This window comes from Rosa chinensis, chromosome 2, assembly GCF_002994745.2.
Source record: "Rosa chinensis cultivar Old Blush chromosome 2, RchiOBHm-V2, whole genome shotgun sequence".
Taxonomy (NCBI): Eukaryota; Viridiplantae; Streptophyta; class Magnoliopsida; order Rosales; family Rosaceae; genus Rosa; species Rosa chinensis.
Genome location: NC_037089.1, coordinates 19,077,794 through 19,096,918, shown reverse-complemented (window position 1 = coordinate 19,096,918; position 19,125 = coordinate 19,077,794). Strand labels below are relative to the sequence as shown.

The 19,125-nt window shown below is 47.4% G+C and overlaps 1 protein-coding gene and 1 pseudogene across 1 annotated transcript; one reads left to right on the top strand and one right to left on the bottom strand.

Annotated features, from left to right (window-relative positions):
• The first annotated feature begins 1,276 nt into the window (after positions 1–1,276).
• Positions 1,277–6,089, top strand: LOC112186013 (putative disease resistance protein RGA3). The gene is made up of 3 exons (XM_024324367.2): positions 1,277–2,488; positions 2,795–5,567; positions 5,722–6,089. The coding sequence occupies exons 1-3, from the start codon at positions 1,280–1,282 to the stop codon at positions 5,727–5,729; spliced, it is 3,990 nt and encodes a 1,329-aa protein (XP_024180135.1). The 5' UTR covers positions 1,277–1,279; the 3' UTR covers positions 5,730–6,089.
• An 81-nt stretch (positions 6,090–6,170) lies between these two features.
• LOC112186014 overlaps positions 6,171–19,125 on the bottom strand; it is a 46,625-nt pseudogene continuing 33,670 nt past the window's right edge.

The window sequence follows — 19,125 nt, the reverse complement described above, 5'->3', positions numbered from 1 at the left end:
TAAAAACTTCAAAAACGGAAACTTTTAGTAAAAAAATACCTCGAAATAGGTCGCTAGAAAATTTGATCGGAAAAAGTCGCTTGAAAGTGGTCAGAAAAGTCGCCGGAAAGTTGACCGGTGTTGACGTGGCGTTGGGGTCCATTGTTGAAGTGGCGTTGGGGTCTGTGCTGACGTGGCATGTGGGTCCCTGTGCTGAAGTGGCGAATCTGATGTCAGTGGGCCTTGACTCCTTCTGGCCAGTTGACTTCCCCTTTTTTTTTTTTCCTTCTTCTGCCGGTTCAAGATGCAGCAGCAGTCAGGTGGCCGGTTCATGTACTTTTAGGCTGGTTCTGGGAAAAAACCTTTCGGTTCCCGGATTCTGGGATCGAGACGATGCTTGTGGAAAAATTTGGTAGCAATTGGAGGTCTCAAAGGTGGTGGACCGGTGGAATATTTGCTGCGGGTGGTTTGGAGCTTCCGGTGGCCGGTTCGATAGGTTTCCGGCCAGTTCTTGGGGTGGCGCCGCCGGTTCTGGACTCTTGGGATGGAGGGCTTCTAGATGTGCGGCGGGGACCGAAAGGGTTTCAAGGTTTTGTATTCGGATTTAGGGTTTTGGCTATTAGGTTTTAGGGTTAGGGCGTCATGCTGATAACGTATTTAAGGAAAACTGAATTGGGAGAGAATTGAGTAGTACTTTCATTGATAATAGGGGCCTCTTTATATAGAGGATTACAAGATATAGAATCAGAGTTGTACAAGGAAATATAATAGTATAATTAATCAAGTAATAAAAACAACTAAGTCAAGTAATATAGAGTTTGGGTCAGACACATCTACTGGATTTACTTGAACACCTTTTACTTTATGGCATGAATCGGGTTTAGTTTTAGTTGAACCTGGATTAATAAAAACAACTCCAACCCCATTAGAACTTGCCTAACATTTTCATGAGTAGTGCTTGAGATCCCAAAAGCTTATACCAAATCTATGTACTAAATATGTGTGCATATCCAACAAAGTTTTTCATATGCATATTTTTGATTCATATATGTGCATATCAAACAAAGGAGGCTATGGAAAGGAGATTTTGATTGTGTTTTTGTTTCTTGAACCTAGGTACAAGTGGGTGGTCACCCGATGACGTGTTAAGAGATCTGACTACCTGAGGCGATTAGGCATTATGAGCCGTCCGTTCAATCTCGTTAGATTTTTAGGAGAGTCACCGTCACGCTTTGGGAAAAAACTTTTCAGTCAACGAGGTAGAAATGGAGGTTATGGTAAACTTGAAAGCAGGCGATAGATGCATCAACCTAGATACTATTGTCTTCTAGGTCAAGAAGAGGAGAGAAACAGTTGTTTTCTCTGTGATTGTCTCAAGATGCCAGAATCTCTCCTTATTTTTGTGGCCCAGGGAGTGCTGAAGAAGGTGGCTTTACTTGCGGCTCAAGAATTCATGCTTGCCTGGGGATTCAAAGCAGAACTAACCAGGCTCAGTCACTCATTATCCGTGATTCAGGATTTCTTATGTGGTGCTGTTGATCATCAACCAGAAGATCGGGGCATGGCAGTGGAAGACTGGGTGAAGAAGCTGAAAGACTTGGCTCATGAAGCCGATGAGGTATTGGACGAAATCAACTATGAAGTTCTCCGGCGTAAAGTAGAACTACAAAACCAAATGAAGAAAAAGGTACTCAACTTCCTTTCTGCCTCCAATCCCATTTTATTTCGTCTTAAAATGACACAAAAAATTAAGAACATCAACGCATCTTTGGTGGATCTCAAAAGTGAGGCAACTTTCATTGGACTAGTTTCAAAGAAGCACATAGATGCAATCCCTCAAGGATCACGGCTCGACAGAGAAACCGATTCATTCTTTGAGAAGGATGAAAAGATCATTGGAAGGGGGGAACATGTGTCAACGATAATTGAGTCCTTGATCAACCCGAACAATCATGAAAATCTTTCGGTTATGGCGATTGTGGGAATGCCAGGAATAGGAAAGACAACTCTGGCCAAGTCGATATTCAACCAACCTGGTATCAGTTCATATTTTGATAAGAGAATGTGGGTGAGCGTATCCAACACCTTTGAGGTCAATTCGATTTTAAGTCAGATCTTGGAACTACTTGATTCAACGAAGGCCGGTATAACAAGTAGGGAGGCATTGCTTCAAAACCTCCGAGAAAAGTTGACAGGTAAAAGACATTTTCTTGTACTCGATGATGTTTGGAATGAAGATCCTCAGAAGTGGAGCGTGTTGAAGAATTGTTTGTCAAAACTTGATTTTGCCCCGGGAAGCACCATTGTTGTCACTACCCGTAGTGCCAAAGTTGCATCCATTGCGGAAACACTTCCTAGATGCAATTTGCAAAAGCTAACAGAAGATGAATGCTGGACCATATTGAAAAATAGAGCATTTCTAGATGGTAGTGCTCCAATATCTGTTGATCTAGAAAGACTTGGAAGGGAAATTGCCAGAAAGTGTGCAGGAGTCCCATTAGTGGCAAAGGTACGTACCACTGTAATACCATTGTGTAGCTATCATACTTGATATTAATTTTGCCTTATATGTTTGAGATCTTTCTGAAAACTTATCCCAAATTAGCTCCTTATAAGGTGTAATTTTGCTGCTCACTCTATGAGTCTTTCATGATAACAACTTTATTAAAATAAACCTCCAAGAAAGTAGCAGAGAGTACTACAGCACTTTGCATCCAGTGAATATAGTGTTGATAGAGGCATAGAACCATTGTTGTTTTGTAGAAATAAGTCTTTATTTAGGTATTTAGGTATTCTAACCCTCGTATTCCAATAGGTTTCTGGAAGCATGTTGCGTTCTAAACATAGTAAAGCCGAATGGTTGTCAATTAAAGAAAGCAGAATATGGGACTTGCAAGAAGAAGAAGATAGAATCATGTCTGTCTTAAAGCTGAGCTTTGATAATTTGAAATCTACATCTTTAAAACAATGTTTTGCATATTGCTCGATATTTGTGAAAGATTTAGAAATAGAAAGAGATAACTTGATCCAACTGTGGATGGCTGAGGGATTGCTCCATCCTTCTCCGGATAATATTGATGCAGAGATGGAGGATGTAGGCAATGATCATTTCAACACTCTATTGGAAAGCTCCTTATTTCAAGATGCTACAAGGGATGACTATGGCCTTATTACCAAATGCAAGATGCATGATCTCGTGCACAATCTTGCGGAAGAAGTATTCAAATCTGAGTGCTTGATCCGGGACTTCAATGAGATAGATAGTGAACATACGATACGACATGTTGCAAAGATTCCTACTTCATCAGTAGAAAGATTGCCAGAAGGAAGTATTAGCAGATTCCGTTCACTGTTTTTGAATGACAAGGTCCGTAATAGCCTCTATGAAAGGCTTAGAGATTTACGCATCTTAAACTTATATGAGGCTAATATTCAGGAGTTACCAAGTTCAATTGGCAAGTTGAAACACTTGAGGTATTTAGACGTCTCCAAAACAAGAATCAAAGCACTCCCCACATCTATTGGCATGCTCTATAACCTTCAGACTTTAAGAGCAAGGCATTGTGCTCTTAAAGAGTTTCCGAAAGAAGTACAAAACTTGATCAACTTGCGACATCTTTACTTCAGTGGGTATAATGAAATTCCAGTTGGGATGGGGCGATTGACTCGTCTCCAAACAGTATCCTGCTTTACGGTGGGCAAAAAGAAGGGTCATAGATGTGAGGAGTTGGCTAGCTTGAATGAGTTGAAAGGCCAGTTAATTATATATAGTCTTGAGCATGTACGGGATAGGGAAGAAGCTGAGAAAGCAAAACTGAAGGAGAAGAAAAATTTGCGAAAGTTGAGATTTGTATGGACAGAAAGTAGGCAGATGAACAACAGTCATGAGGATGTACTTGAAGGCCTCCAACCGCATCCTAACTTGGAAAGCTTGGAGATCGATTGTTTCAGGGGTGATAATTTTCCATCATGGATGATGACTAGGTCGTTGCAGCTGAACAATTTGAAGAATATTCGCTTACGCAACTGCAACAGATGTGAAGAAGTCCCAATACTCGGACACCTATCAAATCTAAAGCATCTTGTCATTACTAATTTGAGGAACTTGAAATGTTTGGGAATTGAGTTTTATGGTAATTATTATGTTAGCGATGCAGCTGCTGCAAGTATGGAGCCAATTATATTATTTCCAGCATTGAAAACACTAAGTATTGGTAACTGCTATCAGCTAAGTGAATGGATGGAAGCATGGATGATGCCATCAGGAAAAGTAGTCGTTTTTCCTTGCCTTGAGGAACTATCTGTAACATATTGTCGCAAGTTGATAAACGCTCCAAGTCATTTTCCCTCTCTCAAGAAATTGATGATATCATACGTTGATGATGATAGGCCAGTAGCAAGTATAAGCGGCAACCTTACCACTCTCACTTCTCTCTTTCTGAATGATATTCCGGGGCTTACTACTCTGCCAGGAAGGATGTGGAAGAACAACAAGAATCTCACATCTTTATACATTGTAGGTTGTGCTAACTTGACTTGTATTGCTCCTAATGTAATTGGCTGTTGCGCATCTCTTCGGGTAGTGTATGTTAGTGGTTGTGAAAAGCTGAGGCATCTACCTGACGGTTTAGACACCCTCCCTCTCGAGGAGTTGAAGTTACTCAAATGTCCTAATTTGGAGTTCATTCCAATTAATCACGGCCTCACATCTCTGCGCACGTTGGAGGTAAAAAATTGTAATGGTTTGTCAAGACTACCGAGTGGGCTTCAATATTGCACGTCTGTTCAGGAACTCTCTATAGGGAGCTGCTCTAGTCTACCATCTCTTCCATTTGAAGAAGTCATGCCATCACTACGCGAATTGAAAGTGGTGCAATGTGAGGAACTATCAAGCCTACCTGCTCTAGAATGTTTTCGTGCTATTCGGCATTTGACAATAATAAAATGCCCTAAACTAGCATCCATTTCAAGATCCATCCGTGAATATGCTGCTACTTCGACTGATGCAAATCTACTACCTCAAGGCATACCAGAAATCTTCACCAGTTTAGAGGAGTTGTTTATAAGAGACTGCATTAGTCTACAATCTATACCAACTTTACAGGGCCTCACATCCCTCCGCCAGCTGGAGATTTCTAATTGTGGAAATGTAGAATGTCTGCCGGCAGGGCTCCACTGCCTCATAGGTTTGAAGGAATTGCGAATCGGTGGATTCTGCAAGGAGCTTGATTTCTTCCCCGATTTTCAGGTTCCATCACAACTTGAAAAATTAGAGCTATCTGGATGGCCTAAGCTCAAGTCTCTGCCTCACCAGATTCAAAACTTCAGTAGTTCACTAACATCTTTGGTTATTATATCCTTCAACGGAGTGGAGTCATTCCCAGAGTGGTTGGGAAACCTTGCATCTCTTGAGTACTTGCTCATTAAAAGTTGTGAGAAATTGATGTATCTACCTACACTTGAAGCTATGCGATGCCTCACCACATTAAGAGATCTAGTAATTCAAGATTGTCCCCTTCTAAAAGAAAATTGTGCAAAGGAAAGCGGACCAGAATGGCCAAAGATTTCTCACATTCCCCACATCTCAGGTAAATTAGTTTTCTCTTCCCCCACTACAGAGTGTAGTCAAGTCCAATTCTTTGTTAATGACAAAGCTGTCTTATGCATTTAAACCATTGCATTTGTTTTTCCTTTCTTTATCTCAGTATCAGGGCAAGTGACTAAACATCTTTTTTAAATTAGGAACCTGAGATAGACCATCGGAGCTATTGAGTGCCTCAACAAACTACCGCGGATGGTTCCGAAACTTCAGTAGTTCACTAACATCTTTGGTTTTTTTTTTTTTGGTGAAAAACATCTTTGGTTATTGAATCCTTTGAAGGAGTGGAGTTTTTCACATAGTGGTTGGGAAACCTTGCATGTCTCAAGTCCCTGTTCATTAAAAGTTGTGAGAAGTTGATGTATCCACCTACACTCGAAGCTATCGGCTGCCTTGCCACAGTAAGAGATCTAGTAATTCAAGATTTTGCCCTTCTCCTTTGCAATGAAATCTGGTGTTACTGTTTTTGAACATTTTGTTTTTAACATTAAAAAATCTGGTGTTACTAGTGTCTGTATCTCCACTTGGTTTACTACCTGTGAAAATTATCATCTAAATTCACAGATAAAGTGTCTGGAATCTGCGCCTTGAACAGTAGTTCTATATTAACAGTCTGGGCATCTGTTGAAAAATAAGCAAGAGAAATGAGGGTGGATTCTTAAATATTTTCATGACAGCTACTATCAGGTAGCTGCTATAAGTATATGACAATATATGAGAATCATGTCCTGTTTAGCCTATCAGCTTCATTGTATATGTTTACTAGTGTTGCTAGCTTTACGATTCACAATCTGAAGTCATGCATGCATGAAATAGTAGACATAATCGATATAGGCTGAAATGTCTGCTTTTATTTCCTGAGCACCTTTGACAACAGTTATGTTGCTGAGCTAGGGTTCCTTGTGGTTGGCAAATTTCCGTCATAAGTACATTTTTGGACATCTGGTGTCCTCACTATCCGCGGACCAACTGGCACCTTGTTCATTTTTGGTCGAATATCCTGTCAACATACAAGATTTCATTTTCAGAGAAAATGAAGTGCGCAGATCAATAATTCATGACAACAGTTACTGTTTACTGGATTAGTTCCTTGCTAGCTTGGTTTATTTAACATGGTGTATTCATTCATAGAAAAGTTGTTTGATCCAACAGAATTTAGCACCTATAGATAGCCTATTTGATCAAAGTAATAGTATGTTTTTGTTGGAATCTTGGCCAGAAAAAGATAACTGGTTAAAGATAGCTGTTGGGATTGCTAGGGTTGCAACAGCATTGGGAGCGTCGACTATTCCAGAAATTCTTCCCTCACATGGACAGCATGACAGCAGAAGGGAGCTCTGATTGTTACATGCATGGTAGGCAGATCCTAGATCAGCAACGAAGAAGACTGCAAACATGGTTACTGAAATATGGAGGGAAAAAAAAAAAAAAACCTGTTCTTTTGAGTATCCAAATTTGGAGAGGTAGTCGATGGCATTCAGTACTGCACGCTTGTAAGCAACAGTTGCATCTAGGTAATGCTGCTTCCCACTCTCATCAACACTGATGCCCTCAAATACCAACCATTCCGAGAATCTTGGCTCGACGGGACCTATTTGGCTATTTGAAAGAATGGATTCACATGAAGAGGAGTTGGCCCCGTCGGTGTAAGGTATTCTTTCATTCCATCCCTTATAATTTCACACATGTTTTAGGATATGAGAATTGAGAGAGATTGATGAGAGAATTGTATATTCCACTATTGATAATAGGAGCTCTATATATAGGGATTACAAAATACATATTCCACTACTTACTTTCTGTTACTCTGTCAACACAAATACATTGACTAACTTAGGCATCGGAGAAGAGAAGACCGCTCAACGCGGTCTCCCTCTGACGCTTTTTGTATTTTATTTGACAGATAGGGAAAACTGAGAATATAAGTAGCGGTCCGCCCACCGGACCAGCGTTAACAGAGATTTGGGCTACAGCTCAATCTTAGACATTAACACGTATATATAGGGATTACAAAGTACATATTCTAATGATACAAGGAAAACTATTCCGAAAAGGTCTACGAATTCTAGAGCCTTCTCTCCTATTACAATCATAGAACTAATCCTAGTTTGATAAGGCACACAAAAGTCGATTTCATTCAACACTCCCCCTTGTGCCGCTCAAACTTGGTGATGACGCTTTATCCGTTGCCTCGTTAAAAATCTTGCTCGAGTGAAAAACCCTGTGGGACAAAAACAAGCTTGAGGAGGAGAAAAAGAGTACAACACGTCATTCACTCTTCGAGATCGAACATGTAGACATCATATACCTCCCCCTGATTACTACAATCATGGTAGTTCGGATAACTTTCTCAATCCGATGCTCTTCACATATTTCTCGAAGGTGGATTTAGCTAACGACTTAGTGAATAAGTCTGCTACATTATCCTCTTATTGATTTGATTCACTTCAATCTTTAGAAGTGATTGTTGTTGCTGATTATAAAAGAATTTAGGCGATATATGCTTGGTGTTGTCGCCCTTGATGAAACCTAACTTCATTTGCTCAATACAAGCTGCATTATCCTCATAAATGCATGTAGGTTCATCCGTGGTAGACTTCAAACCACAACTTCCTCGAATATGTCTAATTACAGACCTTAGCCATATACATTCACACACGGCTTCATGTAGAGGAATAATCTCTGCATGATTTGAGGAAGTAGCAACAAGGGTCTGTTTTGTAGACCTCCAAGATATCGCAGTGCTTCCTATGGTAAAGACATAACCCTTTTGGGAGAGACCTTTGTAAGGGTCAGAGACGTACTGTACCTACATGTACGTTTGCAAGCATAATTAGCTATAATGAGCCACGCTCATTGTACCGCCAGAGGTACCGACTCTCACCAAGGGGGTGACCTGTGGAAACACAGCTAGGCGGGCTACCGCCCAAGCCCGGATCACCCCCAAATCACAGCTGACGCGCCGCCACGCGCAGCGCCAAGATAGCATCAGAAGCTCCAGACGCTGGGTATCGAAGCACATCAGTCCCACATCGAAAACAAGAAGAAGATCAACCTTCTCCTCACCTATAAAAGGTTCTCTCCTCTCTCCTCATTAATTACGCATTTACTACTCATTTATTGTTATGCTGCCTACATGCATTGACTGACTTAGGCATCGGAGAAGTGAAGACGGCGTGCGCTCTCCCTCTAACACCCTGTCTCTCGTGTGACAGCTAGCGGAGGCCATCAAATCCTCAAAGTAGAGGTCCGCCCACCGGACCCGCGTTAAATGAAATATCGGCTATCGCCGGACTTTGAGCATTAACATTGGCGTCGTCTGTGGGAACACTTGAACAAAAGGTCATCCCACCACAACCACCATGACTAACGATAGCAGGGGAAACGCTGAAGAGCAGGCAGATCAATCCGCCATTCCCCAACCCACCAACCCAGCGGTAGGCATCAACCGCGCGCTATTCACCACCCCGGTAAACCCCGGCGGTGAGACAAACCCAAGTATCAGCCGCCCGCCAGGCCAAGACCTCGCCTCTCTATATGAGCTGGCACTGGCGGATCTTCACAAAGCAAACAGAGAGTATGAACAAGAACGAAAAGAAAAGGCCGATGCCCAAAAGCAAGTGGCCACGCTTGTGTCACGCTTTGATGAGCTAAAGAGAACACTGGAAGTAATCGCCAAAACGGCACGAAGCGAGCAGTCACGGAGCACCAGGCACAGCCGACCTGGTACAGGAGCATTGATACCAGCACCAGTCGTGCATATGCAGGTCCCGCTGCGCCTACCAGAGCTAGCGGGAATGGGGCCGCCCCTTGTACCCCAGCTAATGTTGGAACAGGAGGCAGAGTCATCACTGCATACCCACCGCTCGAGACCTAGGGTAAGAACCGAGGGAAACCCACCTGCTCCCAGGAGAGGATCAGTTCAGCGGAGTACCCGGCTAGGCCCTACCGGCGATGCAACCGCTCAAATATTGGAAAGGATGCAGCAGTTGGAACAAAGGTTAATCCGGGCGGAATCAGGCACCCCAGCGCCAATCTCAAATCCACTTTTCGCATCCAGGCCAGGACCATTTACTGCTGCAATTTTGCTGGCTGTCAGACCGACGTACGTAAAGACTCCAAAAATGTCACATTACAGCGGTAAGACTGACCCCTTCGTCCATATGAACACCTTCAAGAAGGTCACCAACAATAAGGGATTCGATGATGCCACCCTGTGCCACTTGTTCAGCGAAACGCTGGACAATGAGGCAATGAATTGGTTCTTCAAGTGCCCACAGGGATCCATTGACTCATTCCAGGCATTGTCACACGCTTTCCTTTCTCGGTTCATCCTATTGTCCGCCGGGCACCACAATACAAGCCAACTGTTCAACGTCAAGCAGGGTACGGAGGAAACACTGAAGGCATTCATCACAAGGTGGCGGGCGGCATCATCTCAGTGTCGTGATCTTGATAAAACAATGGCTTCGGCGACTTTTAAGCAAGGACTCCTCAAAGGGCCATTCCTCTATCACCTCAACTACAATCATCCAAATGTGGTATACGACCACCTCATGAGTGAGGCGGTCATTCATGCCCAAGCAGAATTCATCACATATGGAGAGACCCCACCGCCACCAGCAGCATTGGCAAAGTCGGTACAACCCTCCTCCAATCAACAGGCGACCACTAACAAAACCCCCAATTCACCGCCAACTGATAAAAAGAGGGAGTGGCAGCAGGGCCAGCACCAGAACAAGCGACAGAAGGACCAACACTACAAGGGAAACCGCCTATCCCATGGGGACAACCGCAACAAACATACGGAATCCTCTCAGCGGTATGCAGTATTTACAGTCCTCACGGCCTCGTATGAAGAAATATACAATCAGTGCAAGGATCAGATCCCACCGCCGCCCTCGGGAAAATACCCAAAAACAGGAAAGCCAAGAAACACCGGCAGGTGGTGCAAATACCACGAGGACAGCGGTCACAATACCAACAGCTGCAACGCTCTCAAAATGGCCATTGAGACCTTGTACCGTGATGGTAAGCTTGAGCAATTCAAGGTGCGCCAACCGCCACCTGTGATCACCGACATTGAGCCCATGGGCCGCATCAACACCATCGACGAAGGTGCTCCAATCACCAACATGTCTCACAAAGCTAGAAAGCGTTATGCACGGGCTAATCACCCAAAGGAAGTCTGTAACATCTGCTACGAAAGATCCGCCAAGCTCCCAAAGTCCCATTACCTTCTCAGAGGAGGAGGAGCGCGGAGTGCATTTGCCCCATGACGATCCTTTCTTGATCGACGCCATCCTCGGAAAAATGTCAGTGGGTAGAACCCTGGTTGATAGCGGATCCGCTGTCAACGTCATATTCAGTGGCTGCTACAACGACCTTAAGCGGAACAGAAAACTACTCCAAGATCATGAACCACTGCTCAGCTTCTCTGGTGACGTCACGCAACCGCTGGGTTCTGACTATATGCGGCTAGTTATCGGTACTAGTCCATGTATGGCTGAAATACATATGGAGTTCATAATTGTCGATTGTTTCAGCTCATATAACGCAATCATTGGTCGGCCAGCGCTCAATAAACTCAAGTGCATCATCGCTAGATACATGCTGCTCATGAAGTTCCCCACCCCCAACGGCACAGGCTGTGTCAGGGGAAGTCAACAGTTGGCACGCGAGTGTTATTCAACTACTATAGCACAATCAACCCGCCGCCATGAGATCCTAGCGGCAGGCAGTCAGGCACCACCACCAAATATCTTTGAGGACCCCAGGGATGACGAAAAGAAGTACGTAAAGAAGGAGCCGGTCAACCCAGAAACATCATTAAGGGTCGTCAGCATCTCTGACGAGCACCCTGAGCGGACAGTTCGCATAGGCGCTCAATTAGACCCAGAGCTGGCGACGGAGCTCACTTAGTTCCTACGAGACAACTCTATGGTCTTTGCCTGGTCATATGCAGACATGCTAAGTATCTTCCCTGAAATCATCACACATAAGTTGAGCATCAAACCATCCTTCTACCCTGTCAAGCAGAAGCGCAGAGCCTTCGACGAAGACAAATACCGTGCTATAGGAGAAGAGGTTGCCAAGCTACAGGGTATTGGGTTAATCCGCCAGGTCATCTATCCCCAGTGGATCTCCAACCTAGTTATGGTAAAAAAGCCTAGCGGCAAGGGGCAAATGTGTGTCGACTTCAAAAATCTTAACAAAGCATGCCCGAAAGGCAGCTTCCCACTATCCCGCATTGATCAATTGGTTGATGCAACCGCTGGACACGAGCTCCTCAGCATGATGGACGCGTTCTCTTGCTATAATCAGATTAGGATGCATCCCGACAACCAAGAGTGCACCACCTTTACCACCGACAAAGGCCTGTATTGTTACAATGTGATGCCTTTCGGTCTGAAGAACGCAGGGGCAACTTATCAGCGACTGATGAACGCCATGTTCGCAGAACATCTGGGCAAGATAATCGAGGTCTACGTAGACGACATGTTGGTCAAGAGTTTAAAGGCCAGCGGACATGTGGCAAACCTAAAAATCATAATAACCATCCTCTTGGCCTACGGTATGCGCCTCACCCCAGAAAAATGTTTCTTTGGCGTTACCGCCAGAAAATTTCTGGGGTATATTGTCAGTGAACGGGGCATCGAGGCTAACCCTGACAAGGTGCAAGCCATCCTCGACTTGAAGGACCCAGAATGGAAGGTGCACGTCTAATGCCTCCAAGGTAAGCTAACCGCCCTGTCTCGATTCATCTCCAGACTGACCGACTGGTACGCCCTATTTTTCAAAGTCCTTAAAATAACCCACAAGAAGGTCATTGATTGGAACCTGGAGTGCCAGGCGGCGTTCCAGGGCCTGAAGGAGTACCTGGCGGCAGTTCCACTACTTTCCATTCCTGTGCAAGGCGAGACACTATACATATACCTAGCGGTATCGCAATCAGCGGTAAGCTGCGCCATCGTCTGGCGGGAGAACCAGGACGAACTCCCAGTATTCTATGCCGGCCGAGGCATGAACGGAGCAGAAACTAGGTACCCACCCTTGGAACAACTCGCTCTCGCACTAATCGTTGCCGCCAGACGCCTCCGCCAATACTTCCAGGCCCACACAATCCATGTGTTAACCAATCAACCACTGAGACAAGTAATGCAGAACCCTGAACATTCGGGCCGCCTCAGCAAGTGGGCCATTGAGCTCAGCGAATTTGACATTGATTACAAACCAAGAACCGCCATGAAAGGCCAGGCGGTGGCAGACTTCATTGCTGAGCTCATCGAGCGTCAGCCCGAATCCAAGATAGATGTACCGCCTGGAACGGAAATAGTGACCGCCGAGGAGCCGGCTCCTCAACAATCAGACTGGAACCTACACGTAGATGGCTCCGCTAGCGCCAAGGCCAGCGGCGCCGGAATCATCTTAACAGGACCAGGGGGACTTAGCGTCGAATACGCATTGAAATTCAACTTCAAGGCCTCAAACAATATGGCGGAACATGAAGCACTCATTGCCGGCCTACTCCTCGCCATCGATTCAGGGGCAGATAGTGTCAACATCTTCAGTGACTCTCAGTTGGTCGTTAACCAGGTCAACAACAGTTTTCAGGCGAAGGACCAGTAGTTAGCGGCATACTTGGAATACGTCAAGACACTGCTCAATAAATTCAAGTTCCACACCATCACACAAATCCCCAGGGAAAAGAACACCAAGGCTAATTCACTGGCAAGACTGGTAACCGCCCAGCCACACCAGAGTCCGACGGACACAAGGGTAGAGTGTCTAGACAAGCCAAGTATCACAAAAACCCTGGTGGAGATCTTCAACATTGAGGCCAATCCTAGCTGGATGGACGAAATTATTCAGTACAAACGCAACGGGACATTACCAGAGGATAAGATCAAAGCGCGACAGCTCCAGCGGAGAGCAACCAGCTATAACATCCAGAACGGAAAACTTTACCGCCAGGGCTTCACTCACCCCAACCTCCGCTGCCTAACCCCAGAGGAGGGAAAGGTCGTGCTGGCAACAATACATGGCGGGGAATGTGGAAACCACTCGGGCGCCAGATCCTTGGCCAATCGCACAATGCGACAGGGCTACTTCTGGCCTACACTCGGTGACGATGCCCGGCAAATATCAAAATCTTGTCACAAATGCCAATAATATGCTGATCTTCCGCATACGCTGGCGGAACCACTGTCGATCATCATCGGTCCATGGATTCACTCCACGTGGGGCCTTGACCTGATGGGAAAATTCCAAACCGCAAAGGGTTAGTTCAAATACATCATTGTTGCTATCGACTACAACAGCAAGTGGATAGAGGCGGAGCCCCTGACGGCAATAACTACCGCCAAGGTAATTCACTTCCTCTAGAAGAACATCTACTGCCGCTACGGTGTCCCACGTACAATCATCACAGATAACGGCACACAGTTCAATAACAAGGAACTCATCTCTTTCACTGCCAACCTGGGTACCAAGATGCGTTTTGCATCCGTCGCTCACCCCCAAACCAACGGCCAGGTCGAAGCGGTGAACAAGATAATCAAGAAGCTATTACAGAAGAAGCTCGACAAGGCTAGAGGTTTGTGGGTGGAGAAGCTCCCGGAAGTTCTATGGGCCATCAGAACAACCCCAACTTCCGCCACTGGTGAAACCCCTTTTTGTATGATGTTCGAAACTGAGGCCGTCCTGCCTATCGAGGTAACCCAACCAATCGCTAGGGTTGAAGGCTACTGCCCCGACACCAACAGCGACGGCGTCAACCTTGACAGGGATCTCGTAGAGGAAAAGCGAGACGCAGCCCATTTACACAACCTTCAGAACAAGCAACGGGTCTCGCGTTTCTAACACGCCAGGGTCAGAGCCCGCAACCTCCAACTGGGGGACTGGGTAATGAAAGAAGTCATACCACCGCCAACAAAACTCCGCCCAACTTGGGAAGGTCCATACAAAATTGTAGAAGTCGTTAGCCCAGACACCTTCTACTTAATGGACAAGGATGGCGTCACTACGACCCACCCTTGGAATACCGAGCACCTTCGGTATTACTACAAATAGTCATGCCGCTACCCAAGAGCATCTTGACTTAGCTAAATTTTTGTTCAATATTTAGCTAAAGGAAGCTACCCAACTGGTACGACCCCACTTTTGTAAACGCTGTTCAGACAGCTATCAATGAAACGAGGAATTATTCAAACCATTGTGTTCCCAAGTCTAGCACTAGGGGCAACTGGCAACGCCAGTCAGCGGACCACATCCGCTACATTGTGCACTTGGACCAATTTTAATTCCTTTAATGTTTCTTTCGTGGCCAAAAGCAAAATTGTCAAAACTCTAGCGGAACAAACATCATAGAAAGAAAAACCAAATGCCGAAATTTCATTAAACTTTAGGACTGTTCATTACATCAGTTAAATACGCCTTAGCGGCTACAAAGTGGGCACTTCCATCTTCAAGGGTTGGCAAGGTTGGCTTGGCTGCCTTCGGCATTTCCACCCTCTGCGCCCGGCGGCGGTTGTTGGCGGCTTGTCTGGTCAGATCCGCGGGCTATAGGACTGGGGGTCTCTATGGTACCATCCGCCTGGGTATGAGCCGCCAAAAACCCGGCACGGGACGCCTCTGACTGGGTAGGGGTCCGCTGGGAGTTATCCGCTGGACAAGCGCCACTTTCCCCGCTACCCGAGCTTGTACCATCAATCTGAGAGGGGCCATCACCCTTTGCCGACGAAGCTTCCCTGGCTGGAGGCACGACAGGCATGGACGCCTTCGCCCAGTCAATGGCGCCCTTCTGCTGCAGCATTTCCACATTGGGCAGAGCACCGGCCTTCACTGCTTTGGTCAGCGCGTTCTTGTACTTCGTCGATTGCTTGTATGACTCAACATCAGCGGCAGCAGCGCGGCTCCCCTCAGCCTCCAGGCGAGCGACTTCACCTTCTAGCCGCTTAACCTCGGCCTGTCTGGCGGCGGACTCCCGCTGAAGGATCTCAACCTTCTTGTCCTTGGCGGCCACCCGATCTTGCAGCAGGGACATCTCTTGCCCCAATTGGGCCAACTGTTCGGTCCATGCCAGGTCCCGCTCAACGGCAACAGCCAACTTGCCACGAGCATCTGCTGCATCACAGTCAGCCTTCGTCAAGCGTCGCTCTACGTCAGCCAACCTTTCCTGGGCCTCCCCCAAGTCCCTCTACAGCCCCGCCACCTCCTCCCTGAGCTCCCGCTCAACCAAGGGCTGTTTTGACGCCGCCAGGAACATCTCATGTAACCCGACAGAGATGTGCCCAAATGCCGTGCTAAAGGGCGATTGGTTGACGGCCGTCGACCGTACAATCCCCTCCAAGCCTCCGAACCCCAGCCGCTCACAGAGGTGATACAGGAACTCTCGTTCACCGTCATTCAGGAACTCGGCGTAAGCGGCAAATGAGTCCAGGTCGCTCGTACCAGCCGCTTTCACCACGTCAGCAGGAGCCTCGGGCGGAGCCTGCCTTGCCTTCTTCGGCTGCTCGCGGGCCCCAGTTTTCTCCACGGCATCCTCCTCTTCCCCGCCGGAGTCGGGTTGACTACGTTTTCGCTGAAGTGCTCGCGTACTTCCAGCGACTGCAGGCTGTGAACCCCGCGTCGGTGGCTCCAACCCCGCTACCGTGACACCCTTCGCTGGGCGCACTGTTTTCTTCCGCACCCCGCGCCGTATGGCCGGCACTCTCTCTTTCCGCGGCGCTGCCTCGCTCACCGCGCTGGTCCCCTCCTGAATAGCAGGCAGCCCGTCACCGCCAAGATGAGAGTGGTGCGGCATTGACAGCACCACTGGAACCTCAGACGGGCTTAACGCCAGCGTCTCCGGGTTCACCACCGTCTTTTGAGCCGCCAGCCCAGAGGCGTACGTGGATTCTAGGAAGTTGTCAATTTCAGTGCAGTCCATGGCTTTCGCGAAGGCGTCCCGGCTCGCTTTGTTCCCCGGCGGATTTTCTACAAAAAACACAACAAAACCGTCAGCATGGAGCAATCTCTTTAAGGGTACGGCATGGCGGAGAGTGCTTACCAACGGCACGAGTCAGTTGTTGATCAACCAACAACTCCCAGCCCGTAAGGAGACGAAAGTCCAGCAAGTTACACAAAAGGTCTTTGTCAGTACAGGATACAAGGCTGTGTAAAAACAAAAAAAAAAAACAAGAAAAGGAGAAACCCCGCCAGTCATGTTCAGCGGAGACGGCAAACGACCTCGGATGGGCTGAAACTCCGACTTAATTCTAAACGTCGGCTCCCCCTCGTTAGACCCCGCTTGGTACTCCCACCCCGTCGTGGCAACGCAGAAGGTACCCCGCCAGTAGGACATGGAATCCCTCAAGTTCTCAATCAACTTGGGCGCTCCTTGACGGCTACTCAGGTTTACCTGCCCTCTGCAACCTTGGCGTTTCACGTACACCAGTTCGTAGAAGTGCAGCACCTTCGCAACAGTTGGTCCCTCGCAACCTGACAACCGCCATAGCGAGTTCAATGCTAGCATCAACCGCCACATGTTGGGGCAGATTTGCCCAAAGGCCACGCCAAACTCGCACACCAAAATTTGAAGGTTTGGTACCAGCGGGAAGGTCACTCCCTGGCGGAATATCGCCTCGTGCACGGCGGCATGGCCCGCTGGCAGGATCGAGGCCTTCTCCTCCACCGTCGGCGGACGCAGCTTCACCACTCCGGGCAACCGGAACATCTGCTTCAGCCGGTTGACGGCAACTGCAGTCATCCTACCTCCCGCCTCATCAACGGGGGTGCCGTCCTCGAACACCCACGCCGACTTAGTATCCTCTCCCGCTACATCTCCCCCCCCCAGCGGAACCGCTGGCTGCACTATTGCTTTCTAAACGCTCTACGTGCATATTGTGGGCAGCGGCATCCTCCCCCGCCCTAGAACTCTCTGGACGCGGTGCATGACCCATAACTACGTCCCACGGTATGGTCTGTAGCGGCTCAACCTCTAGCGGTTCTGGTAGTGAGGTTCCTGCACGGGCAGACAAACGCAACGAGTTAATAAAATTTCTATCCGCCGCGCTGAACGACACTTCAGATCCGGAATCCTCACTGCTTGAAATCTCTATAACGTCGGCCATCCCAAAACCCTAAAACCCAAATCAGTTAGCTCACACAAGATCTAACCTAGCCCTATATCAGTTAGTACCCAAGAACATCAAGAACAGTTACCCAGAAAATACCAAAACAAGAACAAACACTCAAACCCAGATTCGACCATCTAGCAAATCCCTAAAAGTCCCAACTCTGTCAAACATAGCAACCCATCCCCAAACCCACTCTCACACCCTCACAGCACGTCAACGAAGAACATATCACAGAAATACCCAAAACCCAAAAATTTGCCATGACAGACATCCAATGAAATAGGGATATAAGTCAGAATACCAACCTCAACGATGGAGTCTCTTATAGGAGTGTGAGCACTTGTCTTCGGGGCCGGAGATCGTCGGTTCTTCCACGTATGATAACTCGGCAATATCGCCTCAGCCTTCTTCTCCGATCTCAAACGCAGAGAGCTTGAAGACGACGAGTACAGTTCAAAGTTTAGAGCAAAGTGTGAAATATGCTAACTTCCCCCCCTTTTATGTCAACGTCAAACAGTCATACGCCGTCCATTGAAAAACGACATCAAATGTCAGCCGTACACGTGTCCCACGACTCCAGTTACTCTCCATCATTACTCAACATTAATGGCGAGGAGACGGCTAGGCGGAGGAGACACGCCTCCGCACGCTAACCCTCTAGGGGTTCGCCACGTGTCAACCACTATCAGACGAAGCGTCTAGTAGAAGCCACCACTTTTGGGAAGAAGGTGCCAATCGTCGGCAGTATCCGCTGAGCGAAACCCTGCTAGCGAAACTTCTCCCTTGTCACTATCCAAGTGTTGAAGTCCGCTGAGCGAAACCCCGCTAGCGGAACTTCTCCCTTGCCGCTTTTCAAGTGTGGAAGTCCGCTGAGCGAAACCCCGCTAGCGGAACTTCTCCCTTGCCGCTTTCCAAGTGTCGAAGTCCGCTGAGCGAAACCCCGCTAGCGGAACTTCTCCCTTGTCGCTTTCAAAGTGTCGAAGTCTGCCGAGCGAAACCTCGCTAGCGGACCTTCTCGTCACTTTCCGAGTGTCGAAGTCCGCTGAGCGAAACCCTGCTAGCGGACCTTCTCTTCACTTTCCGTGTTGAAGTCCGCTGAGCGAGACCCTGCCAGCGGGAGTTCTCCCTTAGCACCCTACGACTGTCAAGGTCTCCGCTGGGCGAATCCCCGTTAGCAGAACTTCCACTCATTAATTTGCAACAGGCACCCTTTGCTCCGCGCAACACTGCCAGCAGAGCTCCCTCCATCTTGCAAACCCCGTGCTTTGCTGAGTGCAACTCCACTCAACAAACTACCGCCAAACATGTCTACGCAACTCTGTTTCCTGCTACAACCAGCGAGAGGTATCCGCCAGCCGCGAATCTTAAGGCTACGCCTCACTCTGACAACGACCGCCACACGGCATTACGGTCAGATCGTCCCTATGG

Excerpts from the sequence above, each read along its gene's own strand:
- LOC112186013 (XM_024324367.2), top strand. The coding sequence starts at position 1,280 with ATGCATCAACCTAGATACTATTGTCTTCTAGGTCAAGAAGAGGAGAGA. Across the intron at positions 2,489-2,794 it reads GAGTCCCATTAGTGGCAAAG|GTTTCTGGAAGCATGTTGCG; the intron begins GTACGTACCACT and ends GTATTCCAATAG.